The 17,372-nt window shown below is 30.0% G+C and overlaps 1 protein-coding gene across 1 annotated transcript in view; it reads left to right on the top strand.

The window, feature by feature from the left end:
* Positions 1-1,001: 1,001 nt before the first annotated feature.
* LOC123293787 overlaps positions 1,002-17,372 on the top strand; it is a 418,380-nt gene continuing 402,009 nt past the window's right edge. Inside the window, exons 1-2 of the mRNA XM_044874700.1 lie at positions 1,002-1,458; positions 1,594-2,339. Of these exons, the coding sequence (XP_044730635.1) occupies positions 1,002-1,458; positions 1,594-2,339 (1,203 nt within the window). The remainder of the gene's footprint in view (positions 1,459-1,593; positions 2,340-17,372) is intronic.

A 17,372-nucleotide genomic window follows, 5' to 3' on the forward strand; every position in this document is an offset into this window, starting at 1 on the left:
GAGGGTAAAATATATTTACTTAAAGAGATTTCAAAATAATTAAAGTTTATTGGCTTAATAATTTCAATTATTATTTAATTTTTTATATTTATACTAAAAATTTATTTGGATGAATGTTTTTTTAAATTATATTTTGTATCTTTTATTTTTATAATTTTCACTAGCAGATATCCGCCCGTTTTGCAGGGAAATTTCTTCTTTAAAAACACTATCACGTTATAGCCCTCCCTTTTGTTCACAATTTTATGGATTTAAATTTTGTTGTGGGGAAATCTAACTTTTTTTAAAAAAATTTAGTCATGATACTTTCTATAGGTCCAATCATTAAATTTACCTGATTTTAATACTTTTTAGGTCAAAACAGAAATTTTTTTAATCTCCAATTTCGATAAAACTCAGTATATAAGGTAATTTTGACCCGAAAAGTGCAAAAATCGGGTGCATTTGATGACTGGTCGAATAATTTTTGAAAACGGACTAAAATCGATCCAAATATTGCGATATCTCAGAAACTCTGCATCCAATCATTAAATTAACGTGATTTTTATACTTTTTGGGTCAAAATTACCCCATCCACAAGTTTCATCAAATTCCAACGCAAAAATTTTTTCTACGCTTTTCTCGATTTTTCAAATTTTTTTACCCTTTAAAAGGAATGCAAAAAATCGAGAAATTTTTGTAATCTCTATTTTCGATAAATTTCAGTTTATAAGTTAATTTTGACCCAAAAAGTACAAAAATTGGGTGCATTTGATGACTGGTCGAATAGTTTTTGAGATAAGGACTAAAATCGATCCAAACGTTACGATATCTCAGAAACTGCATTGTAACTTATTATAGGTGAAATAATTTTTATCACTAAGCGACTTAAAAAATAATCGTATACTTATGTAAACAAATTTCTTTTGTCATTAACATTTTACCAGTCCTAGTATTGAATAATACCCTATTTAGAATAAAAGCTTAATTAATTAATTTTTTGTTTCATTTCAGATACTATAATGGATTTACAAACATATACAATACGTCGTAATAATACACATTCCACATCCGCATCACAAACATCCTCAACAATGCTACCACCAGCCACAAAAAAATCATCCAAATACATTCAAGTATGTGATAATACAACAATGACCGATGAGAATAATAAAACATATACAAATTTATATCAAAATATTGGTACAATTCAACAAACGCAACAATTATTAGATGATCAAACACCGACATCAACATCATCATCAATATCAACGTTACGTCATCAACAACAAAATGGTAGCAGAGCATCAGCAAATAATTGTAATAGTCATCCCCACCATTCATATTTACAAAGGACTTTAAGTGATCCACACTGCCCTTCAACTACCGCCGATTATATCAATTCCAGTGAAGAATTATTAGATGGAGGTGCCGCAATCGTTTATGATGATAATACATCGACTTCCATCAATAAAAATCGTAAAAACTGTAGTACTAATAAAAATAAAAATAATCCAGATGTGTTAAGTGGTTTTGAACTGTGTCGTACCTACAGTCCACCAACATTGTACAGTCCCACACAAAATAAATTTATATGTAATTGTGATTTAAAAGAATATTATTATCGACCAAAATCTCGTAATTCGCAAAAATATAGTAGTGAACAAAATATTGTGCATACAACGCATGCACAAATTAAGGAAATCTTACGTTTAGATAATCATCATCATGATCCAATCGAACAATTTAGTTTAGATCGTAAATTAATTCGTAAACCATCGCAATTTTATAATACGCGTAATAATACACTCGATACCTCGTCGTCAGCACGAACTTTTATACCGAAATTCGAACGGAAAGGTGCATCACTTTCGTTACAACGACAGAAATCAAGTCCAACACGTAATCCAGGACCACGAAATTATATTCCATGTACGAAATCAGCATCGGAAAAATCATACCAATTTGGACGGTCACAAAGTTATATTTTACAAAAATCTATGGATAATCCGGCTACGGATAATGGTGGATTCTTTTTCGATCGTAATAAACAATATAATAGTTTACGACGAAATAAAGATTTTATCGAAGAATTAGATGCGGGTGCTGGTTTTTTACCATCGAGTACAACGGAATTCATTACACATGGTGTGGGCAGTGGAAGTGGAAGTAAATCTATGGCACGTTCATCAACCGGTAGTAGTCGTTGTGGGGGAGTGCGTGGTAATGTGACAAGTGAATCTGAATTAGATGATGATCCGGAAATGATTTTTGATTTAACAACAGCCGGTGGGGGACATTTAATTGATTGCCAGTGTGCTCATATTGGATATAGTGCCAGTTATCATCAATTGCATCAGGTCAGTAGCTTTGATCAATGCATTAGAAATAATTTTTAATTATGACTATCGATTTTGTATTTATATACAGTGTGTTCATTTCAAAAATATCCACCCTTAATAACTCTTGACCTGATATGGTTATTGTTTTGAGTGGAAACACGTCGATTTAGATATCTCGAAAGAAGCTCAAAAATGGTACCCAGGGAATTTTAAATTTCACTTCTTCACCCCCAGCCACCACAACTTTGTAATTTTAAATAGCACCCTCTTCCTTGTTTCACCTCATTTGAAAGGGAATAAGCTTCTCTATTCAACCATGATAAAAAAGGAAATCGATTGATTGATCTTTAAATAGACTATACTGAAGATGGAAGATATCTTTAATAACTCTTGACCTGATGTAATTATTGTTTTGAGTAAAAAAACGTTAGACATCGTTAGATATCGATGGGGGAATTCAAAAATGCACCTCAAGAAGTTTAGGTTTCATCCCTTCACCTCCATCCACCCCGAATTTCAAATGCTATCCCCTACCTTGTGATTCCATATTTGATTGGGAATACAATTCTCTCTTCAGCCGTGATAAAAACAAAAATGAAATAGATCGATTGGTTTTTAAGATAGATTACACAGAATTTAGAAGGTTTAAATTACATCTTCAAGCATTCATATTCTCAACTGTACCGCACAAAACTGACGCCATGGTGCTTAAACTTACAATTACATATATGAGCACTTTTTTCAACTTGAGTCCTAGTGGATCATTTCACCCAAAAAGTTGTAGTAATGGCTTGTAGTCTATTAGGCAGATCTTTAATTCTAATATCCCCCCTGGGAGTCATATCGTTATAATTGGTACTTTGATTCATCTAGATGAGAAAACTCATTTATTGCAGTCTATTTTAGGTTTGTAAAATGCTCACTTCAAGTCAACAACATAGCATAATATTAATCATGACGAATTTTTTTCAATTTCACATAGAGAAAAAAGGAGCCGGATATTGCATACGCCCCCTTTTTTAATTGAAAATCCGGAACAAATACATTCTTAATTTCTCGAACATTTTCTAGATATTAAATACTTGCATTAGAGTTTCGATATCCCTGTTCTCAATTTGAAATTACAGTGCAACGAACTGTTAATTGTACTAATTTAAAAAAGTAAACGAAGATTTTTCATTTGATTGGAAAACAAATAAATAAATTCGAACAACAATTTTCTCAAATAAACTACTATAGCATTTCATGTCGAATATTCAGTCAATCGTCACAACTAATAAACATTACAATCTCTATGTGCTTTCCCCCCAATACACCGCGCTTCCTCTCTCCTCTGAGTTTTTATTACTTGTAATACAATATTTTGCTTTTATATAATATACAGTTCATTTATTCGACGTAACATTCTCATTCTGTTCTCTACACAAGAATATTTTTCTCAACTTTTCGATGATTATTTTCGAGATGCATTGTGAAGTCAATGAATGTCGTGTTGTAGTGACGTTAAAAGTACAATAAACAGAGTGGAGTACTCTTTTTCTCGTGTACGATGGTGGTTTAAATAGGTCTTAGAGTTTTGTACCAAGAAATAGAATAGGAGGAAATTGTTGCAAGCTTATAATTCCTGGGAAAAGGTAAAAAAAGTATGTTAAAAACAATCGTGGTAGCTTATATTAACAACAATAGCCTAGAATTTTAAAATCCAAAAATTTTCAAGGATTAAAGAATCTTTGTGACTAAACCAATTAAGGTAGTACCTACACGAAAGTGATATTCCAAGAATTTCTCAAAACTCAGAATATAAAATATTTAATTCATAATACACTTGCTGTTAAAATTAGAAGATGATTTACCATGCCATACATGAGATATTAGCAATTAAAAGTGACGCAATTTGTACGTGTACATGGGAGAAGTGTATAAAAATACACAAATTTACAAATATTATATTTATTTACCAATGAATGACGTCCACCATCTCTATGAAAAACTAATATAATGTAGAATACTATATTTAGAAAATACAGTGCAACCTTAATATAACGAACCTCAATATAACGAATTCCTCGATTTAACGAATTTTTCGCAATCCCCTTGAATTGTCCATAAGAGTCAATATAAAATATACCTCTACATTACGAATATTTTTTGCGAACAGCCTCTATATAACGAATTTTCAACTACATAAAAAATTTAAATACCTCTATATAACGAAATTCGTCAATTCAAAACCTTTATATAACGTATAAAGTCCCACCAATATATGACAGTTAGTATACTCCATAGTATGTAATTCATGTCGCGAGAGGTTCCGACACTTTTTTCCTCTTTATAACGAATTTTAGACCAACTTAACCTCAATATAACAAACCTCAGTTTAACGAATTACTTGATATAACGAATATTTACTGGTTCCCTTCAGATTCGTTATATCGAGGTTGCACTGTATATAAATAAAAATAAAAATTATTTACCATATAGTTTCGATAAAAAACTTAAATAAATAACTCGTTTTAGCGATAATTTTTGTGGAAAGCATATAAAAACTAATGGTAAAGGTATATATCAAAGTATGTGTGTGTATACGTATAGAATTTATAATAGTGAGTAACTACAGTCTTGTGAAAATAATATATGGTATATGTATAATAGTCATAGCACAGTTAATGCACTGAATGATAGTATTAGTCCAAAACTTTTTGACTGGACGGTCGCGGAGGAACTACCTTAAGTTAGAAATCATCACTAAACATACAACTGTACTCGTTAAATTAATCGAAAGCAGGGATTTACTTGTGGTACTGCAGAACAGATATTGACGAACGCGAAATTTCAGAAGTGTTTTGAAAAACCTGTCACAATGCGGAGGGACATTAAACAATGATTTACTCCTTTTGGGGCAGCAACAAGCTTTGGATGATAGAAAACTGACGCGATTACGTCTTCCATTCTTTAATGATATCTTGCAGTTGACATTTGTTGATGTAAAAACCTCCGATTTGCTCTTGAGCAATCCTTTCTCAGGTATCATAATGCACCTTCTATCAAAAATGGGGCTTACTTGGACAGACACTGCAACCTAATCTTTCTTTACCTTCCACCAGCACAGTTCAAATTTCGGTACCATAAAAATCATGCCCCTTTCGAACAAACTTTTTACTTTGCATCAAATAACCTCCCGTTCATGAACGAATCGATTATAACCTTTTAATTATTGTTTAGCCAAGACGAGCATGTCGTCAGCATTAACAGTGTTTGTTGCTCTATAATAGAAGTTTACTTTCGTATATCTGGAAAAAATATTTGCAGATCTGGATACCTTATGCCATAAATTTGCGGTTAGGACATAGTAACCAGGAGCTTATAACTAAAGTCTGTTGTGTTAATTACTAAGGTCTTTTATAACAAGTAGTACAGCTTTTCTGTATAATACGAGCCATCGATGACATAATTATTCTCATACCTACCGAAGCTTTTTTTCTTACACAAGCTTTACTATTGCTATCATGATGCAGTCAGTGAAGTTGATGTTATTTGTCGTGAATATTTCTTTTCCATTCTCTATTTTTTAACTCCCTCTTTATAACCACCGTGCATACTGCATTCAAATTGCAATATTATTTCCGTCTGCATATAAAAATTTATACTTAACATTTGTCAATATTTTTCGTGTGTATGATGATAACGAGAAGTGTTAAGACTTGTCTTCAATTGTATTTTTGACTCCTGTTTGTTGATATTCTTTAAAAGAGAACAATGGTAAAGTTTTCTCAATTTATTTAAATGTTATCAGAAGATTTAAAAGAATTTGAGAAAGGATTTCATAGAAAATAATTTCCTTATATATTCTTCTGACAGTTGTAAGTATTTAGAACAAATACATCGTGAATATCATACTTGGTTTTGTAACTATATATGGCCTTTTACCGTGTGTTTCTAAATGGGGTTCCTGGTTTTTATGTAAAATTGAAACTTAAACAACGAAAAGGGGACCAAGGGACCAAAATGTTTCAACAAGGATTCGGTATACAAATATTTAGTTTGAGTTTTAGCAGTATTGTGATGCTGATTAGTTTGAAAATCCAAACAATTTGAGATAATTGGTTATGAATAAAAAAAAAACGATTTAGATTCAAATCGAAAATAACAAATTTCTCTTTAATTTTCGAAGATATCCTGGTCAGGGGAGCTACAGATTACTGTACCGGGTCAATTAAAATAATATTAATAAAGCTTAACACACTTTTGTCAGCGAAAGCTCAGCATTTTGGTAGATATATTTAAGACGTTTGATGAGGTAAGGGATACAGACCTGAATATTCACAATATATTGCGAGCTATTAATCCGATAGTGGGCAATACACTGAGTATATAAAGAAAACCTTGAAATACGTAGGTCTGACATTCGCGATTGTCGATAGTCTTTTTTTCTGAAGAGTAATTTACTAACATGTGTCCTTGTCCCATTGAAAAGATTTGATGTGTTCTTTTTGAACCCATAAATACAGTTTCTTGTACACCTAGTAAAATTACGATAGTTTTGAACGATAAAAAACATTTTTTTCTCATATTTATATAATAATACAACAAAAAAAGTTATATTTACTAGTAGATATAAAGCCACCGTGCATTTTTTATACTTATTTGCAACATGTCAAAAATTTGTGTTCATGTAGCCCATGGGTAGATTAACAACACTGAAGAATTTCAATAGTATGGAAAGGGCTGGTTTTTTAAAGTAGTGGACCTGAATAATTTTTTAATTACATATATAGAAAGGTACATGCAAGTAGCAATCTCACCTGAATGTTTAAATAACGGGATCTGGGAATTAATTTCGCTTAAATAGTTTTCTCGCTCATTCAGATTTGACTGTATTCATAAATTATGAGATGGAAGGGTAATTAAAAAATTTTAGGGCCCAGAATCAATTTCGTCCTTTTTTAATGTTGTTAAACTACCTAAATACTATGTAACACACACAACAATTGATTTACGGTTGATTGACTAATTAGGCATTAGTATATACTAGCTCGATCCGTCCGAAATTTCGCTCCCGTAGTTACCGCAGCCCTTGGCTACCCATTACCTGTGGCAAAAAATTACAAACATCAAATTTCGTAGAATAGTGTTGAATAAAATCAAAAGTTTTTTAATTAATATTAGACAACATGTATTAAATATTTAATTATTTGTCTAGAGTATTAGGAGAGCATCTGTAAAAATGACATGTTTGCCTAATAAACTTATTATTTAAATTTATGATATTTTTTCGTTCAAATTAATTATTTGTCTAGTGTGTTTTTTTCTAAGCGGTACATTTTTAGACCGTGAGTATATTTTTCGTCAAACCTAGACAAAAAAAGCTTGAAAATTAGGAATGAATCATGGAATTTAATAAAGGAATAAAGAAAATAATGGTAGGACAGAAAAAAACTTGCTAGATTAGTAATATATAAGATGGTCTACCATTTAAGTTGTTGTTGTTTCGATTATGTTTACATGATTACATATTATGTAATAAATTATGCTGCATTCGGTAAAAAAAAATTCATACTTTTATTATTTCGATACTTTAGATTTCCACAGTCAGGATAATATGAGCCAAGACATCACTATCCGTTTCATACTAAATCTACACAAAATTTGGACTTGTTGCAAATAAATGTAGCTTTATACCTAAATACAGCATAAAATCATTTATAAACATAAGAGATTTGACTGATTTTCATCCATGTGTATAAAGTTTTATGATATTTTTTTATTGTATTTATATTTTAAGTTGAAAATGTAATAATTCTATATAAATTTAATTTTAAATTTACATATTTATTTGATATTTCAATTTTAAATCACATACCATACCAGTGAATGTTTCGATTCGGTACTCCAATCAAACGAACAACCAGATTCCAACATAAAACGTTCTCTATCAAATCGAGCAAATCGAGATGGTTATGTATATATATATATATATATATATATATATATATATATATATATATATATATATATATATATATATATATATATATATATATATATATATATATATATATATATATTTGGAACCCAGTTTACGGGTTCTATATACATACATTGGGATCTGGAAGTAGGATTAATCCAAGCGTATATGTATAATTAAATACTATGTTTGATGTTTGTATACTGCAGATTATAGGGTGCATGGATGGCCGTAGAATGTATGATGCAAAAAGACATAAAAGTTATTCATATAAGGAAGTCCTCAAAAAAATTCCCGCTTAACCTAGTCAAGTTAATTATTGAAATTTGACCCATTTTTAGTCAAAAATACTACAAATTTCTCTGATAAGTTGTATTTTAAGATTATTCACAATTTTTAATTTTCTTCTATGCCATAATCACAAGAGAGTGTATTAATTCACCGAGGTATATCTGATCTCAATCTGTTTATTTGATTAAGAAGCCAACGCCCTCATTTATTATAAAAACCGAATTGTTTTGTGAACCACTATGTAAATATTTTGAAAAATAAAACGTTCATTAAATTTTTGTAACCCACTAGCATATTCCCAATAAACTTACTGATTATATCACCTTTGAGACTTAGTGTATGTTCTTTATGTCCTTGCGGTCATGTTTCATAACAAATTCAGGGTAGCAGCGTGTTTTTTTAACGGGTTTCTGTTAGAATAACAAGAAAATTAGTTCTCAGGAATAACAAATCATATTGTCCATGGTTTTTTATTCGATTATCTTTATATTAGAATAACAAAAACACGGTGATATATATCAATTTGAAGCTTGGAGTGGAACCAAAGAACAGATACACACAGTCTCAACAGTGATGTACTCAATAAGTTTCTTGGGCGTGGGCCTGCGGACTACTACCAATCAATAAAAAAGTGAAAAATCTTATGTGTTTACTAACAGAAACATAGCTCTCAAACTATTGAATTTTGCACTAAATTTGAAACTTTTCTCAAATTTTTCTCACTACCTTCACCATGCAACTGCAAATTTTGTAAACTGTTTCATAGAGAATTTTCGATATGTTTATAACTATGAATTTTGTTAAAGTTTTGAAGTTATATTGTGTGTAGTTTTAGCGGGTACAAGAAATGTACCTTAAAAACGAAAAAAGAGAGAAGTCGGCAGCACAGTTGAATAAAATCTCCTTTTAATTATAAATTTAACGTATTTTTTTAATAAATGCCTCCCTTATTTATAATATTTTCATAGAATTACATAAATTTACGACAATCATGTACTGAACAACAGAAAATGAGTTGATTACATGTCCACCTTCTCTCCACTTCCCATTAACTTCTCAATATTTAAAATAGAAATGTTTTTTAATTTTTTTTTTTTTAATCAATTTATTGAATATGTCATAAACAGTTTATAATGACAATTTTTATGACAAGTCTATCAAATGTTATTAAAAACATGCCACAAACCGTGAATAATAAAAATCTCTTATGAACGCCACAATAACCTCTATATATTCCCACTTAGCAAGAAAATTTCCGGTAAAAAGAAGAAAAAATATGTCAAAATATTCAAAAATACAGTTCAACAGGACCATATGGTGGTGGGTATTGAATTTACTGGGTTTTGAACTTTCTTTAAAAAAAATAATTTATAACAAACTATTTGAGATGGAGCTAAATTTTGAAAAATTATTACAGACAGAACAAATATATAAATTACAACTAAAACACAACGGATTCGGTCCTAATTTGAAACGATTCGCGATGCAAATGATTAAATGCTTTTATTAATCTTCACTTGTATGTCCTGGAATTTTGCAATGAATACTTGACCCACTTCCACAGAAGCTATCGGGCAAAAATTTGGCATGCATAAACGTTTGGTTCTTGTGGAAATGCAATTTATGGTAAGAATGGCCTGATATTCCCATCGCTTCCACCATATTTGATATATTTCCGTTGTTGTGTTTTAAACTCAAAATTTAAATAAAAAAATAGACTTTAGAAATTTGTAACTGTAATGACTTTCGGTTAAGTGAAAATGTATTATAAAAAAAATCTATAATAAATAAATGCCTAAAAGAACTATTTTGTAAAAACTTAAACTGGAAAAACCACTGTAAGTGAGATTTTTATGGATAGAATTGTCACTTTGGACACACGCCATAATGTCACATGTGAGGCCTATTTGGATAGGCCTCCATAAATGAAATTAAAGTCTTCCAGTAAATTTTCTCCTAAAATGAATTGTTTATCAGCTAAAAGTTGTGGAATTTTAGCCCAGAGGTAAAAGTTTTGTGAAATCTAATTCTGAATTTATTGCAAAAAACGGAAAGTCGATATGAACTACATATGAAAATTTTGAAATTATTGAACCAGGGAACCTAAAACCTGAAACCTCAATATAGCAACAAATATAGAGGTGAAAAAAACTGTCTATCAGACAAAGACCTCATTATCAAAATACAGAGATAGAAATAAAAATATTTTTTTCACGACATGAATGTTACTAACATCATAGATTGTATTTATATGTTCGGTGAATTATATTCAACATTATTTTGAAAATGGTTTGAACATCACAGATGATGATAGCACGAGTGACTCTTCAAATACATTTCAACTATTTATATAATACATGTATAATATACATAGAATGGAAATTTTCCATTTTCCAAATGCACAAGGATGTCTCATCTAATTTTAATACAGCTATGTGAACTTAAAACTGTTACAGTATTTGGATAAAAAATAATTTCTAGGAAAAAAATAATTTCTAGATATGCAAGGATTGAATAATACTAGAGATTTAACTTTAATAAATAAAGCATGCAATAAAATAAAACACAATAAAACTTTATAAATACATTTTTTGGTTAACAAAGTTTCCAAAAATCACAAAATATTACTAGGTCATCGGGCTCTTTTTTATTATTTTATCGTTCAAAGTTGGCTGAAAAAATGATGAATCATATAGATTATCCTTTTCAAGTTGAATATTTCTATATTTAAAAATCTAGAGATTGTGATAAAAAACTGTCAAAATATTAAGACAATCTTGTAGTTTATAATACTACCATAAAAATATAAGGTTGCCGATGGTATAAAAACAAAATTAGATTTAATTGTGAGTTCATCGAAGATCTAACATTTGATGAACAGAAACGACTATAGTTATTGATGATTGAAGAGAGATATCTATATTATCAAATTTATAAGCAGCATCTGCACACAATATATTATATATTTTTGTAGTTACATGGTATTGTAAAGCTAAAAATAACACATTATTTGACTAAAAAGCATGTATTTGGTTTATATGCAAAAAAAGGTAAACATCTAATTCATTTGACCACGAACGTATCGATGGAAATGTATGTCAGGGTAGCTGTTTCCTGTTTGACCTAGATTTAACATTGATTTATTTGGCGTACGTATTTATCACAAAATACTCTTGAACGTATGAAATTTTTGTATTAAATGTTCCTGCTTTATTCCACTTTGGCCAAAAGCTCGGTACACCCTCGAGTTTTACCGATGTATAAACAAATACGAAACCTAATTGTTTATATTTTCTGTTAAAATCTTCTACCACACTTTTCACTGTATCAATACTTTTTTTATGACTCAAAATCTGAATATTTAAGTATATTTCTATATAAATTTTATAAATTATTTTTCACTACCGAAAGTACCCTATTGTTTAAGTGCAGTATAGTGATTTATCATCATATTGTTACAAAAATGTTTTAAGTTGCAACAATATTTTATGAATATGAGTGTATATTTACATATAATCATGTATGCTGCAATAGTTACAATTATTATTATGATGATTGTGTAATATAAAATTTAATATGAATGTTATACAGATTTTGATAATATCCAATTTATATTATTTTAACTACAATTTAAAATTTTGTATGCAGTACAAAGCATACTGGTATACTAAAAATATTATTATATTTATTAAATCGGGCAATTCTGACAAAATTAAAGAATACAGTCTCTCATTTTAAATACTCAAAATAGGTAGAAATAGTTCAGCTTATGGTTTGAGAAAGTCGGGAGAAATCCATCGTATAGTTTGAGAAGGTCGGAAGAAACATATTATTACAAAATAAAAACAAATTTCAAAGTCAAGAAGAAACATAAACTGAATTTTATTACAAATAGTTTGTTGCGACTCTAACCCAGAAAGGTGTCCACATAAGCCAGGGCATGTAACATTCTGATCGTGAGATATACAATATTTTTCTTTACCCTTTACCCGAAAGTACTGGCTAACGTGAGGAGTTAGAATAACGATTGACAGTTTCTATATATACATTAAAAAATATTAATATACAAAAATATCTTGTTTGCTTTGATAACAATGTTACAATGGCCTGTAAAATTTACGATATGTTACTACTTTATTATGTAAGTCTTGTTGTCAATAAGATCACACTTTAGCTATAGCAAGATACAAAAGTCGTTCGCCTCGGAATGAAATGCGACCGAGATAACCGTACTTTTGGATAAGGGGTCAAAAAAACATTTAGTTTTTATAAAAATCAAGAACTTTGAAATATGGTCGGGAGAGACAATATGGTTTGGAAGTCTCCGAAAAAATTTGGAGAAGTAAATAAATAAGAAAAGTTTATTTTTTACAACTATACTTATTACAAACATTTCAAAATTCTCATTGTTTCCTAATCGACAATATCGATTAGCTACAATTAACGAAAGCTCATCGCGTTAATAGTGCAACGAAGGACTTAATTTTTCTACTTAGTTTATTCGTTATAAAATTGCAAAATTTAGAATTTATCAAGGGAAAATAGCACGAAAAAAAAAGGCGCTGTAATGTAGAGTTAATATTTTTAGTATCCGGGTATATCTTTACATGTTTTTTGTGACAAAAGCCACAAAATATGTTCCTGTTACAGTTACTCTATTTACGGGTTTTTTGTTTTGTTTTGATTGACATTTTGATCGAAAAATATTTTGTACATGAACATAAAAAGTATGTCAGTTAAATTCATATATACCTATGTATGCATACCTATTTACCATACAGGTAATTCAATTTCTATCAACTAAAAATTCAATTTTATTGTCAAAATTTTTATTATTTTTTTATTATAAATAGTAAACTATTGACGACAAAAATTCAAATACAATACATTTTATGTTTACATACATGTATATAGCATTATTATTATGTCAATTCAAGAAATTTTGGTGAAGGTTAATATAATATAACATGTTACATGTTTCACAGGTTTCGATCAATGCTGTCTGGCAGGATTTTATTTTTGTATATTTTTTAAACTGAGCAATAGTTATTGACATGCAATTTTTTTTTTGTTGATATATTACACTGCAATGACAAAATTTTCTGACACGCGATACGAAAATGCTTCAATTCAAGTCGTTTTTTTTTTTTTTCAGTTGTCTCGAATCTTTTTAAGCGAGCGTACGTGTTTGACTTTGAGAAATTGAACATGTGACACGCAGGTTGTAATCCTTTTCATGAGAATTAAGATTGATATCTATCGGCACAGAAGTTATTGCAAACTAGAACATTAATTGTCATCGTGCATACGAAATTGGTCGCGAAATATTGACTAGAATCATAGGAGCAGATTTAGGGTCCTTGTCATTCAAACGGAACGAGTCACCAGTTCCGATCAATCCATTGTTGTTTTACCAAAGAATGTGTGTATCAAAAATTTCCGAGACTGACCTGAAACATTTTCAGGCACACGAGCTCGCTCCGTTTCCATTGTCTTTGTTTACCGGAGAAGGAATGCGAAAAGGAACAAAGTCACTATTATACAATGCCTTCGAAACTTTGACATAAAATTTACAACCTGCGAGCCACATGTCCGATTTCTCAATGTCGCAGTTGTCTAGAGAAATCTGCGAGGGTCTCAGAAAATTTTCACGTACACTTTCTTAAAAAGACTCGAGGCAACTGAAAAACTAAAAAAAAACGAACTTGAATTTTTGCGATCGATATCTCAATAACGATGGATGATAGGTTTAAAATGCAAAGAACCTTAATCGTAGATCGTGAGAAAAACAACAAAACAGCATTTCATAAAAATTTTTGTATCTCAATGGAGAACCGAGTTATTATGAAAAAACTGAATTTAACCCTTTTTTCCAGATAGCGGAAAATCCACAAGAAAATTTCGATCGACAATTCGTAGTTAACCTTTCTAGGCCTCCTCCACGTAATATCAAAAATTTATCTTGTTAAGTTCATATGCTTATCCACCCCATTTTTTCCGACGTAATGACTGGATTATTTGCTCAAATAAAAATACAAAATCATATACTTAACGTATGAGGGTGAGACTGTTTCATAATAAAAACATGAATAAAACTAACTATAGTTAGCGACTTTTATCAGAAAGAGTTATCAATTTCAAGTAATGGATACAGTCCAAAGATAAAATCGTCCAAAAGTACACGATATTTGGATTTAGCATAATAGAAATAGAAAAAATTAGGTTATTTAAATATTTGATTCGTCTTGACGTGAAAGGTGAAAGGTGTAGGAATAAAAAAAATGTATCCAACATCAAGAGAATAACAATATATTCCTATATTTTATAAAAATAGTACAGCTTCAACAAAACAAACCAGATACATATAACAACAACCCTGGTTAAACGGTCTAGACGGATTCAATAAAAAAAAAAATAGATATAAACTTGAAATTTCACTAGGTTTGTTTGTAAACTAGAAAATATACCTTTGTATACCAACCTATTTGTGACCATGATTTTTTTATAACATAGTTTTTCGCAGGACTTTTTTTTTTGCAATATGAAGAATTATGTTTATGGGTATATATAATACGAAAACTTTTACTTTTGTTTTGTTGTTGATACTTTTATGAAAAAAATATATTTACCCACTTTTATTATTAACTTGTCGAGATTTTTATGAATACCTACAAGGTTTCTGTTTTTAAAATATTGTCCATTCATTAGTTTTATATACTGTCTGTAAACCATATTGATAGCCATTTATATTATATGAAGTAAGAGGAGTTCTTGTGGACGTTCTGATGTATAAAACAAAGAAGGATTGTATATGTGTATGCATGTACACAGCCGGTCAGACTCAACATATGAAATTGTACACATACGATATCAATCACGCACAGTAACATATAACCAGAACACCCCATAACACACAGTACACATTCCCTCCCTTTTAATACTTTAGAAAGTCCATAAAATTCATCTTACTTCATATATTTTATTTGGCTAACAAGATAGCTTACAATCGGTATATACAGGCAGATACTACTATTGTGTCCTACCTTGAAAGTCTTTGTCTAGGATAAAGTTTGGTAAAAACATCAAACACATAAAAGCACTCTATAAGATTCGTGCACTATTTGTGACAACAGTATACAATACTAAGACAATGTATCTATTCCTATATATAGACAATACACATGCACATACCACTGCAAATTTGTAAGTTATTCTTTGTATTAATATTTTTAACAAAACTGGGCAACAAACGCGAAAATTAATGTTTCAGTGCGTTGTTTACGAAAAAAATTACGAAAATAGGACCGATTTCGATCTAGTATATAGGAAAGTATCTATTTTTTTTATAATCGATATACCTCCAGCATATTATTTCGATGACATTTTGAAACATTTTCCCGTTCTCGATTTTGCATTAAAAATCAATTTTGCAAACAAAACTAAATATATTGAAGTAATGAAATTAGCGATGCTTTAAGCCTAAATTGGATGTACCAAAAATACTATAAAAAAGAACAAGAGGTGTCGAGACATCCGGTTGGAACTATGTCCCTTTTGTACAATTGATTCTTCGTACATACTCGTACATAATAAATCAAACCTCTCGTTCTTTTTAGGCTGAAAACATCCCAAATTTGATTACTTACATATATATGGTTTTGTTTACAAAATTGCTTTTTAAAGCAAAAACGAGAACGGGAAATTGTTCCAAAATCTCTTCTCAATAGTATGGATACAAACTTGTCGCTATTTGACACGTTTTAAAGTCAGGAAGGGTCTCGTAGGGCATGGATAGTAAGTCCACGAGTGGAAGTACTAAAAACCTAATGACTAAAAAAAGTCATTGTTTATCCTAGGTCAGCCTCATACACATGTAAGATAATCTAAAGTTTATGGCTAAACCATTTAAAATAAAATATAATATTACAAAACTTTATTTCGTTTAATATTATTGCAAAATGTATGTCAGTTAGTGGTTTTTCCTATTCGTTATACTTACAGTTGGGTGAATGGTTATGAGGAGCGAAAACCTAAATAGGTAAAGAGGGCGGGATGGCCCAAAAATGAAAAACCACATTTATATATAAATATAACTTAATACAAATTTAAGTTCTATTCAATATAATATTATTTTAATTTTAAAATGCATATACATTTTATTATATATGAATTATATAAAAGAAACTCACTGGTTTGGTGTAGTTTGGTCTGGGTTTTGAGAGACTGGTTGTTTGTTTACTGAGTTACTGCATAGAGCCTTGGTAACAATATATCTGAGATCACTCTGCAGTTCCTTGAAAGTTATCAAATTTTATGCGACAGCAACTGTATGGGCATAAAATTTATTTGCAGGAACTATGTTCCTTATCGCACGATTTTTGTTTGCTGGTAGGGAGTCAAAACCAAAAAAACTGCAACAGACACCAAAAGCCGACATCTAGGTTACTTACTCTCTCAAAACCAACTTGTGAAAGGTATAAAAAATAACTATTTTGTAGTGACTATTCTCTATTTGCTAGTGAGAAGTATACCACTATTTGAAATAGTGGAAAAAATTGAGTTGTAAAAGAAAACAGAGATAATTTAAAGTAAGTACAATGCAATTTTTATGTTATATCATAATAAATATCCCAATCAAACCAAACGTAATGTGCTCCTATATTGAGCTGACTACTTAATCAGAAGTATGTCTTTTCTAAACTAATACAACAATTATTTCATACAGTAAAAACTAAAAGTAGGTATAAAATGCAAGTATTTGATTACCTAAAAAATTAATACCAAAATTTTCAGAA

Source organism: Chrysoperla carnea, chromosome 1 (assembly GCF_905475395.1).
Source record: "Chrysoperla carnea chromosome 1, inChrCarn1.1, whole genome shotgun sequence".
Classification (NCBI taxonomy): domain Eukaryota; kingdom Metazoa; phylum Arthropoda; class Insecta; order Neuroptera; family Chrysopidae; genus Chrysoperla; species Chrysoperla carnea.